We start from the raw sequence: 19,431 nt of genomic DNA, 5'->3' as shown, positions 1-19,431 counted from the left end.
AATTGCGAATATGATCAAAATAAGGTGCTTTGAGCATGTCTTTTCAGCAATCTATTCAAGGAACTGGGCAGTGAATACAAGATAAAATAGAAAGTCCTAAATATCCCACATTTGTATTCCTTGAAGGTTAAGCAAGATAAAAACAAGATAAACTTCTGAATACTTGATAGCAAGGCAAAATCTATTGAAATCAATAAGAGTTGTTGCCCTAGATGGTTTTCTATTTTGATTAAACCCTCTAGAAAAGTCAGGTCATTGATTTTGCAAGGAAGAAATCTAATATTATAGTTATTTTCAGGGAAAATTTCGCTGGATTTCAATTCCTAAATAGATTATATATTCCTTGTTTTCAAACATGTTGAACCTTACAACATTATTTATTTTCACCAACGTTCTGTTAAGGGCTTTGGATTTTCTTCAAGGTAAAGAACTGATAACTGCTATGATGTTGGTCATTTGAGGCAGCTAACGAGCCTAGCAATTATTAACTTTAGCTCAGGCTCTCCTTTTTTCCCCCTTTCACTTTGCTCCACATTGAATTTTACTTTGCAGAATGTAGCAGCCTCTTCTTCTGCCAAGATGTTCAGAATGAAGAGATTTATACAGAGGTTCTGGATTCTTCTGCATGTGTGTCTGTCCACTGTCATTGGTAAAATCTGCATGTTCTTCTTCCCAGGTACTGTGAAGAGCTATCTCCTGAAGCAGAGAGAAAAGAATGGCATGGGAGACAACCCAAAATTCATCTATGACAATTGGGGTCCAACTTTCTTCAGCTTCCCTTACTTACTCTTTGTCTTGAAAGTCAAATGGAAGAGGCTGGAAGATGAAGCCTTTCAAGGCTGTCCTGCTCCTAACACCCCTGTAGCAGATCTCAGTGGGAAAATGCATCGCATTCTAGATTTCATGAAAGGTAAGTAAACACCAGGATAATGCTTTTGGGAAATATGGCATTTGCTAATAACATAAGTGAAATAGAATTGCATTTTAAAACCATTGATTAAACAGACAGAATTCGCTTTTTTCATGCAGTTGAAATTGACATAAAACATGTTAAAATGTTTGGGGAAAATGTTAAGGTGGCATTAGAATTGTTGAGTTGAGTGGTTTAATTCTGACATATTAACAGGAAATAATTTAACTTTATATATGCATGATTGATGCAAGCAAAATGACTCTCTTAAGTAACATATTGCATATTGCATATGGATATACAAGATTATGCATATGCATTTATTACTGTACTGGGTCCAAAGATACACACATTCAAATAAATGCATGCAATCTATGCCTCAGATTTTTTTTCTTTAAAAATATAACAAATGCCTTAACAGAAAAGAAAAAAGAAAAAGAGCATGATAAAGCTTGAAGTAATCCATATACATCTTGCCAGCACAAACACAAACTGCACTTTGCCTTTCACTTATATTCATAAGTTATTGGCTTCTACTTCATAGTAACTAATTAACTGCACTGCTTTGGAAATTAAGATAAAACTCAACTTTTATACAACTAGCATTGTACACTTATTCTGCATAATTCAAATAGTTGCTATAAGTAATTGAATCAAAATATTTTAGAGAAACAAACATACATTTGATAAGATATTGATAAAGGGTGATGTGAAGAATAGAGATAATTTTATGTTTTTGCTTAATTGTAATGTGAATCAAGCTGCTAAAGTTTCTTCAACAAATCCTGGCTTAGTTTTATTTTGAACATACTCATGGTGGTCATCACTTAGATCAAGAGATTGTACAGATACTCAAATAAAAATTAGAACATTATAATACACAATTTTATTGCAAGTACAAACATAAGTTAAAAAACAAAAATAGCTTACCATATCATAAAATTCCTTCAAACAGAGGCAATGTTGAATAGATCATTTTAATTAGAGGATTTTTATTGGTGATGCCAATAATGTTCTAAATTTTTGCTCTGCTTGCAAATATAGTTGGGTTTAGAAAAAATGGAAAAGGGCCATTTTAAATTGAAATACATGCTGCCAAATACATGCAACATTCCTATTGAATACATATAACATTCCTGCTGAATACATGCAACATTTTCATACAATGTGTAGATGCTCATTATGAAAAACAAAACATGTTGTTCTTTATCCAATAATGCTTATTGAGAATTAGAATTGTACCATCATAAAATATTCTTGGCAAAATTATTCATGTGACATTAGCAGGGTCTTAATAAAGGTTGCATGTGGTGGAATGAATACATGGAGGCTTCTAGACCAAATGTTTCTCAACCTCAGCACCTTTAAGATGTGTGGACTTTAAGTCCCTGAATTCCTCAGTTTGACTGGGAACTTGTTCAAAATGGCACCGAATAAAAGTCTACCATTAAAGCATATTGCCCTTTTAAATCTCTCAAATATTATATTAATCAGCCACTAAATGTTAGGTGTCTCATATACAGAAGAATGTAACCAAATTCTTAAAATTACTGTATATGTAGCATTTTAATTGTAAATAACTCCTGAATAAATGAAAACTATAACAATCCTTATTCTCATCTTTACCTTTCAAGACTGATCTGTTTTCTTGCAGGTAACAGGCCTTTGGTTCTAACATTTGGAAGTTGTACCTGACCTTCATTCATATTCAGATTTGGCGAGTTTAATAAACTTGTTGAAGATTTCAAATCTGTAGCAGATTTTCTTGTAATCTACATTGAAGAAGCTCATGCCTCAGGTAAGGCAAGCGTGCTAAAAATCTAGGCATTAGATTGTAAATGATTGCATTCCAGGTTAACAATCTGGATGCATTTCTTCTTAAATATAAATCATAGAGCTTAATGGACAGGTTTAACATTATGTGACCGAGGAAACTAATTTAACTTGGTAAACAATTATTGTGTATCTAATACTGTATGTATAATCTTCAGAAACGATCAATATTTGATTGTCTAAGTCAAATGTAATTTAAGAAAGGTTGCTATTGAGACTCAACAGCTAAGATACAGCACCCTCACTGCTTTCTCTAACACCTAATAACATTTTATCTGCATGAATAGAAGCAAAAAAATTATAAAATTCATAGTATCAAAGCCATACTTTCACTGTGTATTTATCAGGCAGCAGACTCTGAAGATGATAAGACAATTGTAGAGTCATTTAGGTATAGTCATTATAATAGCCCATGAGAGTGAACAGGTTTCATGATTTTGCACTTCTGGAAGAAAAAAAGGAATACAAAAACCAAGAAATCTGAGCTCTTACATATCCCACTTCTATTACTAAATGTAAGGATGAATATATCCAGTATTGATAGTCTAATTCCTGTTAGAACTATTCTTTATTTTAGATGGATGGGCCTTTAAGAACAATATTGTCATTAAAAGTCACCAAACCCTTCAAGATCGTATAATGGCTGCACAGAAACTCCTAAAACAGGAACCCTTATGTCCAGTGGTTCTAGACACAATGGAAAACCTGAGCAGTAACAAATATGCAGCTCTGCCAGAGAGACTGTATGTGCTTCAAAAGGGAAAAGTTGTGTATAAGGTAAAAAGAAAAGTTATTGCATATTTATGTGTGGTGCAAGTTTGCAAAGCTAAACATGTACTTGAAACCTTGTGGGAGAGATGAGTTAGTGTGGGGAGACTGCTAGCTAGTATTCTTTTTTCTAAAACAGTTGAACTATTTTAAATATGCATTATTATTAATATTATTAATATTGTAAATATTTTCATGTAACATTTTGTGTTTTGCTGTTCATTTTCCATAACTGAAAGAAAATAGTAGCATCCAATTCAATGTGAAAATGTAATCTTGTCTAGTCAATTCTGAAATAATTGGCATCCTATTATTACTGCCACATGCTCATATTCTTACAATGTATGCTTTCATTAAAAGCCTAATCTTTTAATCTATTTATTTTATAATGATTAATCTCTTTATATTACTTTACATCCCTTGCCTATACTTTATATTCCTGTCCTTAGAAATTAGTCACTGAATTTCCCCCCCTCCCTTTTACAGGGTAGACCAGGACCTTGGAATTATTGCCCACAAGAAGTACATCAATTTTTGGAACAGTTTTACCTGTAAAAGAACACCTCAAAGCAACTTGTTTCTGAGCAGCACATACACTCCATTACCTGATTACATTTTAAAAAGTATTTTTATTTATAAAGGGCTGCATTTATTTGGGAAAAAATGGTGAAAACCTTACATCATTAATATTCAGCAGTCATAAACTCTCAATTAAACAATAATGTAAGATCTATTTATTATATTTACCCTAGATTACCTGCCAATGCTAATCTCCATTCTTATAATTGCCAGTAGCAGATGCACAAGCTGTTTTACACATTTGAAAAATATCTTTGTGGTGATTTTTTTAGTGAAGCAAGCTATTCAATTGAAATAGGATAACATGATGGGTTGCTTTATATATAACAGTCTCTAGATAGTCACACAGAGCAGTGATCTCTCCTTTAGTGACAGGAGTGCAACATTTCTCAATTATGTTTCTTCTATAAGAGCTGTATTTGGAATTGTTAGTCTTTGGATCTGAACAGAAGCTGTATAGAATCAAATTTCTGGAGAACACTGTTGCCACTTGTAACAGACAAATATACATGATTGTTGTCATGAAACTCCTACCATGTAAAGATGCATTGGATCCTTTGAAGCCAAACCACTTAAGGACAGAAGCACAATCAAATCCAGTTTTAAAGATGTCTGCAGAGAAGAACTTTCTAAATGGAATAGTTGTAATAATTTTCTTACTTTTGTTTCTATTAATATTTGTTTATGATAGTCATAGTTTAAAACAGAAGAGAACTATGACCTGATATGGAAAATATTTATAGAAACAAGATGCAATATTAAACTTGGTCCAAAAATCTCCGTCCAGGTTGAACTTGTTTTCTTTAAATATGGTATCATCTTATAATACAGATAAAATGATGGAGTGGAACCTGGTGGTCTAAAAGGAAAGATTGCCCCAGACGAAATGAAGTCAATTTCTTATCAATTAAGATAAACTGAAGATATTGGGCAACATAACAGAAGGTTTAATGATTTAACATTCTTGTTTATTACTCTATTTCATCTATAATATACTGTACATCATCATATAAATATTATATAATAATATTCATTGTTGAAATTTTTTAACAAATTTCCATTGAAAAGATTAAATACCAACTGCAGTTAATGCCTGCTACATTTTTTAAAAGGCTTAATGTTTAATGTGTTATAAACTGAATATTGAATTTAACTTTCATCTGATAGTCCTTCTGCTATTACCCTATGAACTGACACAAAAGCATCAGAAGCAGATAAAATGATGATTCGAAGATATGTTGCTTGGATCTCAGGAAACTATCAAAGAGAAAAAAATATTAACAGCAATAAACTATAGGTATGATGTAATGACATACAGCATTTTAAAATACCATTAATTCCCATAGGAAAATTTCAGTGTAAGTGAATAAACATATTCAGTGCATTTAAACATTTGCTGTTAAATCTTGAAAATGGAATATATGAAGTACTACATTACTGTGGCCTTGTAAAATATTACTATATTCTGATTCCCCAGTCATGATTTGCTGGCAGATGTTTTGGATTGTTAGGAACAGAATGTCCCTACGTTATTACCATTTTGCTTGACGTTTATCTGTAGAAAATGGACAACCTTAGAGAATGAATAACTACATATCTTGAAGTTAAATATTTGTATGTAATTGCAAGTACAGTTCCCTATTTACACACAAAACTAAAATTGCAACATCCAAAATGCTAAGTTATCAACATTCATGAATGCGTCTTAACAGTTCTATACAGTACAAAGCCTACAATATTTAAAAAAAAATATGTAACCAACAGTTCCACTAGCACAGTGGAACTTGCTTCTCAGTAAATATGCTTAGATGTGCATCATGTAAATAAGTAACTAATTAATGTGAGCAAGCTTTTAAAAACAATTCTCAATATTTGCTAGCATTAACTAAGTAATTTCAGATATGTGGGATTGGCTGCCATTTGTGTATTTTAGATTTTCTCACAGATCATGCAATAAAAATAATTTTAAAAAATCCCTCAAGTTGAACACAGCTCCTGGTAACAACAGGAACACATTGTTTTATTTCCAGCAATATGAAAGTAGTTTGCTATTCTCTCCATTTATTCATTTTTAAGTTACCTGATCAGCATGTGGTCCTTATATTTCTTAGAATTCTCCCATCTAAGAAGTAACCAGGTTTAACCATGATTAGGATTATCCAGAGTTGCTTAAGTGCTGCCAATTGATAATGGACTTATATCATAGTGTAAACATAAAAATATTCTTCAGATTTTTCTGAAAGTCTTTTTCAGATTACAAAATAAATTGAATGAATATTTTCAAACTTCTACTTTAAAAAAAAATGCAAACTCAAGTTAAAAAGTGATTATCTTTTATATTGCGTTAATACTAAATGAAAGATACTTACAGAAAAATCTTCTGTTTGTAGTTCCCCATCTTTACATTGTAGCTCTGAAAATAAAAATGGTACAATTTAACTATAGAAAATAATTAAAATATAAATATAAAATATAAATCTTACATATTTATTGGAACTAATACTTAAGCCAATTAAAAAATTTAAAAGTCAATCTCTAACAATTAACCCATATCTTGATGTTAGTCTTTATTTTGATCTCGATCAACATAAAACAAAAGCAATCAAAGAAAAGAATCACAAAACAAAATAAAATTTATATTTATATATTATATAAATATAAAATATTGGGCAAGGTATTAGCAATATTAAAACTGATCCTAAACTTCATAAGAGTTTAATATTAATATTGCTAAATTCAAAATATTATTTAAAATTAAAACTTTAACCCTAAACTGCGAGCTATACAGAGCTTGTAGGTCTGCATATATTCTCCCCTTATTAGAGAGATTGCCAGGGAGGGCAGACAATTTTTATCTAGGCTTTCTCCTCCAGGACACTAACCTGGTTACCACATATGCAGTAGCAAAGTTCTGTGCTGCTGCAATGTCCATAAGAAAAAAATTGGCTACAGTATAGTACCATCTTTTACCAATTATCTGGACATACCTTTAACAATCTTTGGACCATAATGTTATTATCCACTTTTAATGTAAATACTTTTAATTATATTTTAATGTTAGTATTTTAATATAGTGTAAAGACAAATGTACATTGCTGGTCTTTGACCGTAATTAATCTCAAAGAACTACAATTCTTGAGTTAGTATTGGTAATACTACAATTTAAAATTAAAACAGCTGCATGTATGGTATATACACAACAATACAATAATTTATTCAACAATTAATCAATGTTTTTATTTCAGTCAGCAAGTATGAATCATTATGTTGGAAATAATAAAGCTAAAGGTTTTCCCTGCCAAGTCGTGCCCAACACTACGAGGTGGTGCTCATCTCCATTTCCTAGCCAAGGAAGCCGGTGTTCTCCAAAAACACTTCCATGGTCATGTGGCCAGCATGACCGAGGCACACGGAACATTGTTACCTTCCTACCAAAGTGGTACCTGTTTACCTACTTGCATTTGCAAGCTTTTAAACTGCTAGGTTGGCAGGAACTGGGGCAAGAATGGGAACTGTCATCTAGTACTACTTGGGTTTCAAACTGCCAACTTTCTGTCAACAAGCCCAGTATCTTAACTGTTAGGTCACCATGCTCCTATGTTGAAAGTAATACCATATAGCAAAACTTAACAATATGGAGAGCTGGAATCTCACTGGCCAAATAAAAAAATGGCGGTATATAATAGATCAGTTCTGGATATTTTACTATCTGAAGATAAATGAAGCAGGATCTAAGATCTCTATAAAAAAAACTCCAGTATAAAGGGCAGTGGATTCCTAATACCTCCTGTCCATATGATTGAGCCCTGCAGGATATTTTTTTATATCTGCCTTAAACAGCTGATGGCGAGGTATTAAAATGATCTAGTATTAGAGTTTCCAATTTAGAAACTCTGGTAAAATTTAAGCACACTGCAGGACTGAACAGGGAGCCTGTTTACTTAAAAATACAACACTGGGCAAATTGGACTAATGTAATTGTCCAGAACCTGTTGCATCTGTTGTTAGCCTGCTTGTGTCCCAAAGAAGGATCTTTGAGAGAATTCATAAAAATGCAGGGTGTTTTTTCTGATAAGTATCTCCTCCATCTAGTATTAAAATTATCTTCTAATGTTTATGGGGTTAAGCCAGTGGGTAAAAATATTCATGTTAACCAAGAAGAAAAGAAAATTATTCATATTTTGGTTATTATCTGAATTAACTCCAACCCGCAAAGGAGGTGAACACTAAAACAGGATATGGGCTACTGTATGAAAGATGATCTTTAAAATTTTTGAATGCACAAGTTTCTAATTTTGAGTTATTGCCATAAGGCCCAAGCTACATACTATTAAAATGCTAGGAGCAGCCGTTGGCAGAAAATAGTTTTAAGATAGCAGGCATCCCCATCAAAACATATTCCAATTGCCGAAGCTGATTTTGGAGCTTTCTGGACTACATAATCCAGATTAGCACATCTATTGGACATCAAAAAAAACTTTGCAAGATATTTAAACACCTTGACTTATTTGATTTGATGGCCATTTAAATTACTACTTCTGAATTCTAATACGTTTAGCCAATATCAATATTTTTGCCTTTACACAGTCCCTACAGCACATAGTTGATGATCTTAGGGCATGTTTCAGTCCAATGAAAGTCTGAGATAAAACTACCATATTTGGCTTATTGAAACATATGAGCTGCTGTTGTGGCGGCGGCGGCGGGGTGGGGAGTCAGAGTATTCAGATAGATGGTCAGAGTTTATGTAAAAAGTAAATAACAGTGATGCCAACATACAATCCTATCTACCTTCCCAAACCAAGTTAATTACTTTAGTTGTGTAATTTTGTGAAATAAATTGGATTTTTAGACAAGCTTTTTCATGAAGCTCAAGCAACAATAACAATACACATATCTATAATGGAATTGATGAGCTTATCTGATGTCTTAGGCCCAGATTTTTAGTTTAAGGCAAACTTAAAATCAACAAAAGCAGCATATAGGCAAATCCTACTTTAGCCATACACTTAAAATAAAGGCAAGATCAAGGTATGTTGGGTCTAATATCAGCCTATTTCTCTGGACTTGTCCTATTTCCAGCCAATTCACTATTTTTGTATTTAAATATTTGGCATAAATGTTGCTAATGCTTAGTAGATTATTAGGTTGATAGTATGTCCCATTCTCTCTTTTTATAAACGGAACTATTACTGCTTTTGAAGTCTTTTGAAATCATTGCAGAGCAATCATTGTAGAAAAATCAAAGAAGGGAGTGGCTAAAACTGGGGTTCACCATTCTTACATATGCATTTTGCCATTAAGAAATCATTACCTGGTGGGTTTCTTTGTTTAAATTGTTAACCCACTTTTTAATTTCTAAGCACATTAACTGTCAGCCAATGAAGAAATAAGTCAGCATTCACACCTTGATTTATGTATGTATGTCAGAATCATAGTCATATAATTGTAGAGTTGGAAGGGACCACAGGAAACATCTAGTCCAACTCTCTGCAACGTACAGGAAAAGCAATTAAATCATTCATGAGAAAAGGCTGTGCAGCCTCCATTTAAAAACCTCAGAGATACCATAGCTCTTATTGGTATATTATTCTACTACTGTGTCTGTCTATCTGTGTCTGCCTGTCTATCTTTCTATCTATTTCGTAATGGTATATATAATGAAAAACAGAAATGGAGTTTAAAATATCACCCACTGTTGTGGATTATTCTTCCCTAACAAGATGGAGAAGAATTTGGGGCACTGACTTTTACCTATAGTCAAATGTCAAAGAAAAGGTCAGGTTCAATTCAGAGCATATGTGAAATTTATAATTGGATAATGCATTACAAAGAATCAACTGTGTTTGCTAAGTGCAACAACTCAACTTGTAAAATATATTGAAATAGCCTTTGGTTCTGCAGATTACAAAGCTAATACTGAAATTTTAAAAAATGCAATATCTCCTTTGAACTTTTAATTGTATACTATTAATCTAATGTTATACAAAAATTGAGATGAACAGAATTTCTTTTCAATAACCATAGTCCTCAGACTTGATTGAATTCAGTAGATTCCAGTATGATCATTCACTGAATCATAACAATATTAAGTATAATTACCTCTTTCAATGTGTTTTTCAAAATCAACTGGATCTTTAGATACACTTTTTTCAATGCGTAACCTCTTCACTAAAGAAAATATTTTAAAAAATCTTGTTAATTGTAAAAATACTAGTTCCACCTTCATATTTCAAAATTATTAATACAATAATTCTTTAACACAAGGCTTTAACAAAAGGGTACTTGTAAAACTAATTTCATTTTTACAATTCACCAAAGAAAATTATCAGATAAAGAATCATTAAAATACATTAGAAAGCTAGGCTACATCAAATATGAGGAGCATGAGAAATATGTGATCAATATTATTCCCCTCCATGTACAAAAAATAATTTGTTATGGACACCTTTTGCAGATGGAGGATTGAGTTATATAAAGAGGACAATGCTATAAAATATTGGGACCATGATAATTTGGGTTGGAAAAGGCTTTTCTTTAATTGTGTTCACCTTATTTTAAGGCATAAACCAGTTTTAGGCGATTTTTCTCCTAAAACTCTGGGAAACTGGCCACACTTTTCAGAAACATGCAATTAGATGGGTTCCAGGGATCACCCAAACAAAAAAAAAAATCACACACATTTCTTATCTCCCACATAACTATATAGATTTACAGAACCATACATACCATGAACTAGAGTTTCCTTTGAAGTGACTGATCAGTATTAAAAATGTTGACAAAACTTATAATTTGTTGAATAGCATATACTTGGGCTTATATGAGGTTGTATGAATGCAGGAACAAGCACACAGTCAAGGGAGAAGCCACATTCACTCAACAACTGTGTTACTAACTTAACAGCTGCATTGATTAATAACTGTGGTAAGAAAGGGCGAAAAATGGGGTAAAACTCACTTAAAAAACATCTCAATTAGCAACAAAATTTGGGGCAGAGTCGTGATCATATGTCAAAGACTACCTGTAATCTGATTTAATGATATTAGCATGTTTGTGTCACCAAAAACCTGATGGGTTATTCTTGTTTCAAAATCCCTATTACAGAATGGTTTACATTAATCAGAAATTAAACGTATTCATCCCAAAATACAAGTATGGGAGAGTTCTAATTTCTCATTTTATATTCAAAGATGCACACCCAGAAAGAATTATAATTATAAAGAGAATTGCCTCCACAACTATTATGAATAATAAAAATATTATGAGCTATGGCTCAATTCTTCTAAAGTGGAAATGTCTATACAGTGTTCCTTAGTATAAATGCATATTTTTTCATTATATGAAGTATACAACTACATTATGGAATAGTACATTAAAATGAGTATATAAAATTGCAGAAAAGACACATAATTTGAAAACATAAGCATACTATAATTTACCTGAGTAACACTGAATTGTCAGTTTGCTGATGGTCACACGTTTATGAAAGGAAATAATAAATTCCTGAGGAAACATCCCTGTTGTGGTCCAAAAAGTTTCAGATCGCCTATTAGGAGAGAATAAAATGCAATTATTCATCATAGGCTATGTATCAAAATGAAACTATGGTTTTAACATAATTAAACAAACCACAGCTTAGCACAATATTCACTCATATGGGTGAACCTACCCATATTTCTTAGCCTGTTGCTAAGGGGATATATTGCTGTGGGGATAACTGGAGAAAAAATATATATATACTTTCCTTAGACTTTCTGGGGAAAAGGAAGCTTTATTACTGCAAGCTGCCTCAGGAATAGATGGCAAATAAATTTAACAAATAAATAAACTGAAAAATAATACTGTACATATAATGTAACAAAGACATTTTTAAAATCTTGAATTCTTGTCACCATTCTTGAGTCTTGGCCATTTCTGAAGCCAGTGTTTTTCACCTTGTTTTTCCACAAGCAATGTTTTTTCCACCTTCCACTTTCCCACAGGCAGTGTTTTTTCCACCTTCCACTTTCCCTCAGGCAGTGTTGTTTCCACCTTCCACTTTTCCACAGGCAGTATTTTTTCCACCTTCCACTTTCCCAAGGGCAGTGTTTCTCCACCTTGCACTTTCCCACAGGCAGTGTTTTTTCCGTGGCACGACAAAACCGCGGTCCACTAAAGCGCGCCCGATTAAAGCGCGTACCTGACGTCATCAGCAGCGCGACAAATACGACCACGGAGAAAAAAGGGCGCTTTAAAAGGCGCTTTTAAAGCAAGCCGATTCACGTTAAGGTAAGGGTTAGGTTTAGGTTTAGGTTTAGGGTTAGGGTTAGGGTTAGGTTAAGCGTTAGGGTTAGGTTTAGGGTTAGGTTAAGGGTTAGCGTTAGGTTTAGCGTTAGGTTAAGGGTTAGGTTTAGGGTTAGGTTAAGGGTTAGGTTTAGGGTTAGGTTTAGGGTTAGGTTTAGGGTTAGGTTTCGGGTTAGGTTTCGGGGGGTTAGGTTTCGGGGGGTTAGGTTTCGGGGGGTTAGGTTTAGGTTTACGCGTTAATTTTAGCTTTACCGCTCACAGCGTGCTTTTTTCGTTGCGCTGTGATGACGTCAGGTAGGCGGTTTCGTCGAGCGCGCTTTAGTCGACCGCGGTTTTGTGGTGGAACCGTTTTTTCCACCTTCCATTTTCCCACGGGCAGTGTTTTTTCCACCTTGCATTTTCCCACAGGCAGTGTTTTTTCCACCTTCCACTTTCCCAAGGGCAGTGTTTTTTCCACCTTCCACTTTCCCACAGGCAGTGTTTTTTCCACCTTGCACTTTCCCACAGGCAGTGTTTTTTCCACCTTCCACTTTTCCACAAGCAGTGTTTCCACCTTCCACTTTCCCACCGGTAGTGTTTTTTCCACCTTCCACTTTTCCACAGGCAGTGTTTCCACCTTCCATTTTCCCACAGGCAGTGTTTTTTCCACCTTCCACTTTCCCACAGGCAGTGTTTTTTCCACCTTCCACTTTCCCACAGACAGTGTTTTTTCCACCTTCCACTTTCCCACGGGCAGTGTTTTTTCCACCTTCCACTTTCCCACGGGCAGTGTTTTTTCCACCTTGCACTTTCCCAAGGGCAGTGTTTCTCCACCTTCCACTTTCCCACAGGCAGTGTTTTTTCCACCTTCCATTTTCCCACGGGCAGTGTTTTTTCCACCTTGCACTTTCTCACAGGCAGTGTTTTTTCCACCTTCCACTTTTCCACAGGCAGTGTTTCCACCTTCCACTTTCCCACAGACAGTGTTTTTTCCACCTTCCACTTTTCCACAGGCAGTGTTTTTTCCACCTTCCACTTCTCTACAGGCAGTGTTTCCCAACCTTCCACTTTCCCACAGGCAGTGTTTTTTCCACGTTCCACTTTCCCACAGGCAGTGTTGTTTCCACGTTCCACTTTCCCACAGGCAGTGTTGTTTCCACCTTCCACTTTCCCACAGGCAGTGTTTTTTCCACCTTCCACTTTCCCACAGGGAGTGTTTTTTCCACCTTCCACTTTCCCACGGGCAGTGTTTTTTCCACCTTGCACTTTCCCACAGGCAGTGTTTTTTCCACCTTGCACTTTCCCACGGGCAGTGTTTTTTCCACCTTGCACTTTCCCACGGGCAGTGTTTTTTCCACCTTGCACTTTCCCACGGGCAGTGTTTTTTCCACCATCCATTTTCCCACGGGCAGTGTGTTTTCCACCTTGCACTTTCCCACAGGCAGTGTTTTTTCCACCTTACACTTTCCCACAGGCAGTGTTTCCACCTTCCACTTTCCCAAGGGCAGTGTTTCTCCACCTTCCACTTTCCCACAGGCAGTGTTTTTTCCACCTTCCATTTTCCCACGGGCAGTGTTTTTTCCACCTTCCACTTTCTCACAGGCAGTGTTTTTTCCACCTTCCACTTTTCCACAGGCAGTGTTTCCACCTTCCACTTTCCCACAGACAGTGTTTTTTCCACCTTCCACTTTTCCACAGGCAGTGTTTCCACCTTCCACTTTCCCACAGGCAGTGTTTTTTCCACCTTCCACTTTCCCACGGGCAGTGTTTTTTCCACCTTCCACTTCTCTACAGGCAGTGTTTTCCCACCTTCCACTTTTCCACAGGCAGTGTTTCCACCTTCCATTTTCCCACAGGCAGTGTTTTTTCCACGTTCCACTTTCCCACAGGCAGTGTTGTTTCCACCCTCCACTTTCCCACAGGCAGTGTTTTTTCCACCTTCCACTTTCCCACAGGCAGTGTTTTGTCCACCTTCCACTTTCCCACGGGCAGTGTTTTTTCCACCTTCCACTTTCCCACGGGCAGTGTTTTTTCCACCTTCCACTTTCCCACAGGCAGTGTTTCCACCTTCCACTTTCCCAAGGGCAGTGTTTCTCCACCTTCCACTTTCCCACAGGCAGTGTTTTTTCCACCTTCCACTTTCCCACAGGCAGTGTTTTTTCCACTTTCCACTTTCCCACAGGCAGTGTTTTTTCCACCTTCCACTTTCCCACAGGCAGTGTTTTTTCCACCTTCCACTTTCCCACAGGCAGTGTTTTTTCCACCTTCCACTTTCCCACAGGCAGTGTTTTTTCCACCTTACACTTTCCCACAGGCAGTGTTTTTTCCACCTTCCACTTTCCCACGGGCAGTGTTTTTTCCACCGTCCATTTTCCCACGGGCAGTGTGTTTTCCACCTTGCACTTTCCCACAGGCAGTGTTTTTTCCACCTTACACTTTTCCACAGGCAGTGTTTCCACCTTCCACTTTCCCAAGGGCAGTGTTTCTCCACCTTCCACTTTCCCACAGGCAGTGTTTTTTCCACCTTCCATTTTCCCACGGGCAGTGTTTTTTCCACCTTGCACTTTCTCACAGGCAGTGTTTTTTCCACCTTCCACTTTCCCACGGGCAGTGTTTTTTCCACCTTCCACTTTCCCACGGGCAGTGTTTTTTCCACCTTCCACTTTCCCACGGGCAGTGTTTTTTCCACCTTCCACTTCTCTACAGGCAGTGTTTTCCCACCTTCCACTTTCCCACAGGCAGTGTTTTTTCCATCTTGCACTTTTCCACAGGCAGTGTTTCCACCTTCCATTTTCCCACAGGCAGTGTTTTTTCCACGTTCCACTTTCCCACAGGCAGTGTTTTGTCCACCTTCCACTTTCCCACGGGCAGTGTTTTTTCCACCTTCCACTTTCCCACAGGCAGTGTTTCCACCTTCCACTTTCCCAAGGGCAGTGTTTCTCCACCTTCCACTTTCCCACAGGCAGTGTTTTTTCCACCTTCCACTTTCCCACAGGCAGTGTTTTTTCCACCTTCCACTTTCCCACAGGCAGTGTTTTTTCCACCTTCCACTTTCCCACAGGCAGTGTTTTTTCCACCTTCCACTTTCCCACAGGCAGTGTTTTTTCCACCTTCCACTTTCCCACAGGCAGTGTTTTTTCCACCTTCCACTTTTCCACAGGCAGTGTTTCCACCTTCCACTTACCCACAGGCAGTGTTTTTTCCACCTTCCACTTTCCCACAGGCAGTTTTTTCCACCTTCCACTTTTCCACAGGCAGTGTTTCCACCTTCCACTTACCCACAGGCAGTGTTTTTTCCACCTTCCACTTTCCCACAGGCAGTGATTTTTCCACCTTCCATTTTCCCACGGGCAGTGTTTTTTCCACCTTCCATTTTCCCACGGGCAGTGTTTTTTCCACCTTCCACTTTTCCACAGACAGTGTTTCCACCTTCCACTTTCCCACAGGCAGTGTTGTTTCCACCTTCCACTTTCCCACAGGCAGTGTTTTTTCCACCTTCCACTTTCCCACGGGCAGTGTTTTTTCCACCTTCCACTTTCCCACGGGCAGTGTTTTTTCCACCTTCCACTTTCCCACAGGCAGTGTTTTTTCCACCTTCCACTTTCCCACAGGCAGTGTTTTTTCCACCTTACACTTTTCCACAGGCAGTGTTTCCACCTTCCACTTTCCCAAGGGCAGTGTTTCTCCACCTTCCACTTTCCCACAGGCAGTGTTTTTTTCTACCTTCCACTTTCCCACAGGCAGTGTTTTTTCCACCTTCCACTTTCCCACAGGCAGTGTTTTTTCCACCTTCCACTTTCCCACAGGCAGTGTTTTTTCCACCTTCCACTTTCCCACAGGCAGTGTTTTTTCCACCTTGCACTTTCCCACGGGCAGTGTTTTTTCCACCTTCCACTTTCCCACGGGCAGTGTTTTTTCCACCTTGCACTTTCCCACAGGCAGTGTTTTTTCCACCTTCCACTTTCCCACAGGCAGTGTTTTTTCCACCTTACACTTTTCCACAGGCAGTGTTTCCACCTTCCACTTTCCCAAGGGCAGTGTTTCTCCACCTTCCACTTTCCCACAGGCAGTGTTTTTTCCACCTTCCATTTTCCCACGGGCAGTGTTTTTTCCACCTTGCACTTTCTCACAGGCAGTGTTTTTTCCACCTTCCACTTTCCCACGGGCAGTGTTTTTTCCACCTTCCACTTTCCCACGGGCAGTGTTTTTTCCACCTTGCACTTTCTCACAGGCAGTGTTTTTTCCACCTTCCACTTTCCCACGGGCAGTGTTTTTTCCACCTTCCACTTTCCCACGGGCAGTGTTTTTTCCACCTTCCACTTCTCTACAGGCAGTGTTTTCCCACCTTCCACTTTCCCACAGGCAGTGTTTTTTCCATCTTGCACTTTTCCACAGGCAGTGTTTCCACCTTCCATTTTCCCACAGGCAGTGTTTTTTCCACGTTCCACTTTCCCACAGGCAGTGTTTTGTCCACCTTCCACTTTCCCACAGGCAGTGTTTCCACCTTCCACTTTCCCAAGGGCAGTGTTTTTTCCACCTTCCACTTTCCCACAGGCAGTGTTTCCACCTTCCACTTTCCCACAGGCAGTGTTTCCACCTTCCACTTTCCCAAGGGCAGTGTTTCTCCACCTTCCACTTTCCCACAGGCAGTGTTTTTTCCACCTTCCATTTTCCCACGGGCAGTGTTTTTTCCACCTTGCACTTTCTCACAGGCAGTGTTTTTTCCACCTTCCACTTTCCCACGGGCAGTGTTTTTTCCACCTTCCACTTTCCCACGGGCAGTGTTTTTTCCACCTTCCACTTCTCTACAGGCAGTGTTTTCCCACCTTCCACTTTCCCACAGGCAGTGTTTTTTCCATCTTGCACTTTTCCACAGGCAGTGTTTCCACCTTCCATTTTCCCACAGGCAGTGTTTTTTCCACGTTCCACTTTCCCACAGGCAGTGTTTTGTCCACCTTCCACTTTCCCACGGGCAGTGTTTTTTCCACCTTCCACTTTCCCACAGGCAGTGTTTTTTCCACCTTCCACTTTCCCACGGGCAGTGTTTTTTCCACCTTCCATTTTCCCACGGGCAGTGTTTTTTCCACCTTCCACTTTCCCACGGGCAGTGTTTTTTCCACCTTCCACTTTCCCACAGGCAGTGTTTTTTCCACCTTCCACTTTCCCACAGGCAGTGTTTTTTCCACCTTCCATTTTCCCACGGGCAGTGTTTTTTCCACCTTCCACTTTCCCACGGACAGTGTTTTTTCCACCTTCCACTTTCCCACAGGCAGTGTTTTTTCCACCTTCCACTTTCCCACAGGCAGTGTTTTTTCCACCTTCCATTTTCCCACGGGCAGTGTTTTTTCCACCTTGCACTTGTATTTGTATTTTATTATTTGTATGCCGCCCTTCTCCGGGAGGACTGAGGGCGGCAAACAATTCAAGGGGGAAAAAAGGGGGAACATAAAAGACAAAATACAAATAATAAAAGTAGACAACAGTCGCACAGCCATACATGTTGAGAGGGGAGGGAACTCATCACCCCCAGGCCTGCCGGCAAAGCCAGGTTTTGACGGCTTTTCGGAAGGCCTGGAGAGAGGTGAGGGTCCGAATCCCTGCGGGGAGTTCATTCCAGAGGGCCGGAGCTGCCACAGAGAAGGCCCTCCCCCGGGTAGTAGCCAGATGGCATTGGCTGGTAGATGGAACCCGGAGGAGGCCAACCATGTGAGATCTAATGGGTCTGTGGGAGGTAATTGGCAGCAGGCGGTCTCTCAAGTACCCAGATCCAATACCACTTTCCCACAGGCAGTGTTTTTTCCACCTTCCACTTTCCCACAGGCAGTGTTATCCCACCTTCCACTTTCCCACAAGCAGTGTTTTTTCCACCTTCCACTTCTCCACAGGCAGTGTTTTCCCACCTTCCACTTTCCCACAGGCAGTGTTTTTTCCACCTTCCACTTTCCCACAGGCAGTGTTTTTTCCACTTTGGGAACTTTAAAATGACTTTACCATGCTTAATGTTTTTTTTTAAGTTCCACTTTAAAAAGTTCCACTTAAAAGGTGTTTTTTCCACCTTCCACTTTCCCACAGGCAGTGTTTTTTTCACCTTCCACTTTCCCACAGGCAGTGTTTTTTCCACCTTCCACTTTCCCACAGGAAGTGTTTTTTCCACTTTGGCAATGTTAAAATGACTTTACCATGCTTAATGTTTTTTTTTAAGTTCTTCCACTCAATTCCCCATAAATTTATGGTAAACCGCATCAAACTTGATTGCAGAAAATACGATTTCAGCAACAGAATGGTCAATGCCTGGAATGCTCTACCTGACTGTGGTTTCTTCCCCAAACCCCCAAAACTTTAACCTTAGACTGTCTACTGTCTATCTCATCCTATTCCTAAGAGGTCTTTAAGGGGTGTTTCATAAGCACACAAGCGTGCCTACCGTGCCTGTCCAAATATTTCCTTCTATTCATATTCATTTCATGTATTCATAATCATGTGTATACTTATATCTGTTATCTAATTCATGCTTGACGAAATAAATAAATAAATAAATAATAAAATAAAGTTTGGGAGCAGAAGTCCACTCATCTTAAAAGTCGCCAGAGTAGAAAAGGAAAGTCTCCCGAGGTCCCGAGTCAATCCTTTCAATATTCAACACGACCCCGAAGGCTCAAGGCTCACCCGTCAATGATGTTTTCCGCCGGGTACATTTCATCACCGGACGTTGCTAAAATAACATCGGCTCCCTCGGAGCTGAGGCAGTAATCTGTAAACTTCATCCTTGCTCAAGCCTCGCCAACGGCCGCCTCAAAGCGTCCCTTCTTTTCCCTCCTACCAGCCGAGCAGCTCAGTTGCCTAGCAGCACCTAGCCTAAAAGCCCGGAAGTGGCGTCCTAAAATCTGGGTTAGATCATTTGTGGCTGAGGGCATTGTATGAAATCAAACAGTGAAAGAGAGGCACAATAATTGGAGAGTGGCAGGGACGGCAGGGATCCCCTAATCCAGGGATTTGTGGACTTGGACTCCCAGAATTCTCTCGCCAATCGTGCTGGCTGGAGAATTCTGAGAGTTGAAGTCCGCAAGTATTAAAATTGG

At 38.4% G+C, this 19,431-nt stretch overlaps 2 protein-coding genes and 1 long non-coding RNA gene across 4 annotated transcripts; 2 read left to right on the top strand and 1 right to left on the bottom strand.

Annotated features, from left to right (window-relative positions):
- Window positions 1-493: 493 nt before the first annotated feature.
- DIO1 (iodothyronine deiodinase 1) lies at window positions 494-4,870 on the top strand. Its single transcript, XM_032217634.1, has 4 exons — window positions 494-910; window positions 2,565-2,708; window positions 3,321-3,520; window positions 3,998-4,870. The coding sequence occupies exons 1-4, from the start codon at window positions 580-582 to the stop codon at window positions 4,064-4,066; spliced, it is 744 nt and encodes a 247-aa protein (XP_032073525.1). The 5' UTR covers window positions 494-579; the 3' UTR covers window positions 4,067-4,870.
- On the bottom strand, window positions 4,535-19,246 carry HSPB11 (heat shock protein family B (small) member 11). Of its 2 annotated transcripts, XM_032217632.1 has the most exons (5): window positions 19,019-19,245; window positions 11,530-11,636; window positions 10,193-10,261; window positions 6,460-6,503; window positions 4,535-5,347 (listed from the first exon to the last, which is right to left on the bottom strand). In XM_032217632.1, the coding sequence occupies exons 1-5, from the start codon at window positions 19,114-19,116 to the stop codon at window positions 5,240-5,242; spliced, it is 426 nt and encodes a 141-aa protein (XP_032073523.1). In that variant the 5' UTR covers window positions 19,117-19,245; the 3' UTR covers window positions 4,535-5,239. The 2 variants fall into 2 exon arrangements, with proteins under 2 accessions (XP_032073523.1, XP_032073524.1); XM_032217633.1 differs by lacking the exon at window positions 10,193-10,261 and having other exon boundaries at window positions 19,019-19,246.
- On the top strand, window positions 5,304-10,083 carry LOC116508860. Its single transcript, XR_004255429.1, has 2 exons — window positions 5,304-5,387; window positions 7,336-10,083. It is a non-coding gene; the product is annotated as an uncharacterized LOC116508860 (long non-coding RNA).
- Window positions 19,247-19,431: the final 185 nt, after the last annotated feature.

Source organism: Thamnophis elegans, chromosome 5 (assembly GCF_009769535.1).
Source record: "Thamnophis elegans isolate rThaEle1 chromosome 5, rThaEle1.pri, whole genome shotgun sequence".
Lineage (NCBI taxonomy): Eukaryota > Metazoa > Chordata > Lepidosauria > Squamata > Colubridae > Thamnophis > Thamnophis elegans.
This window is presented reverse-complemented; position numbering and strand designations above follow the sequence as displayed.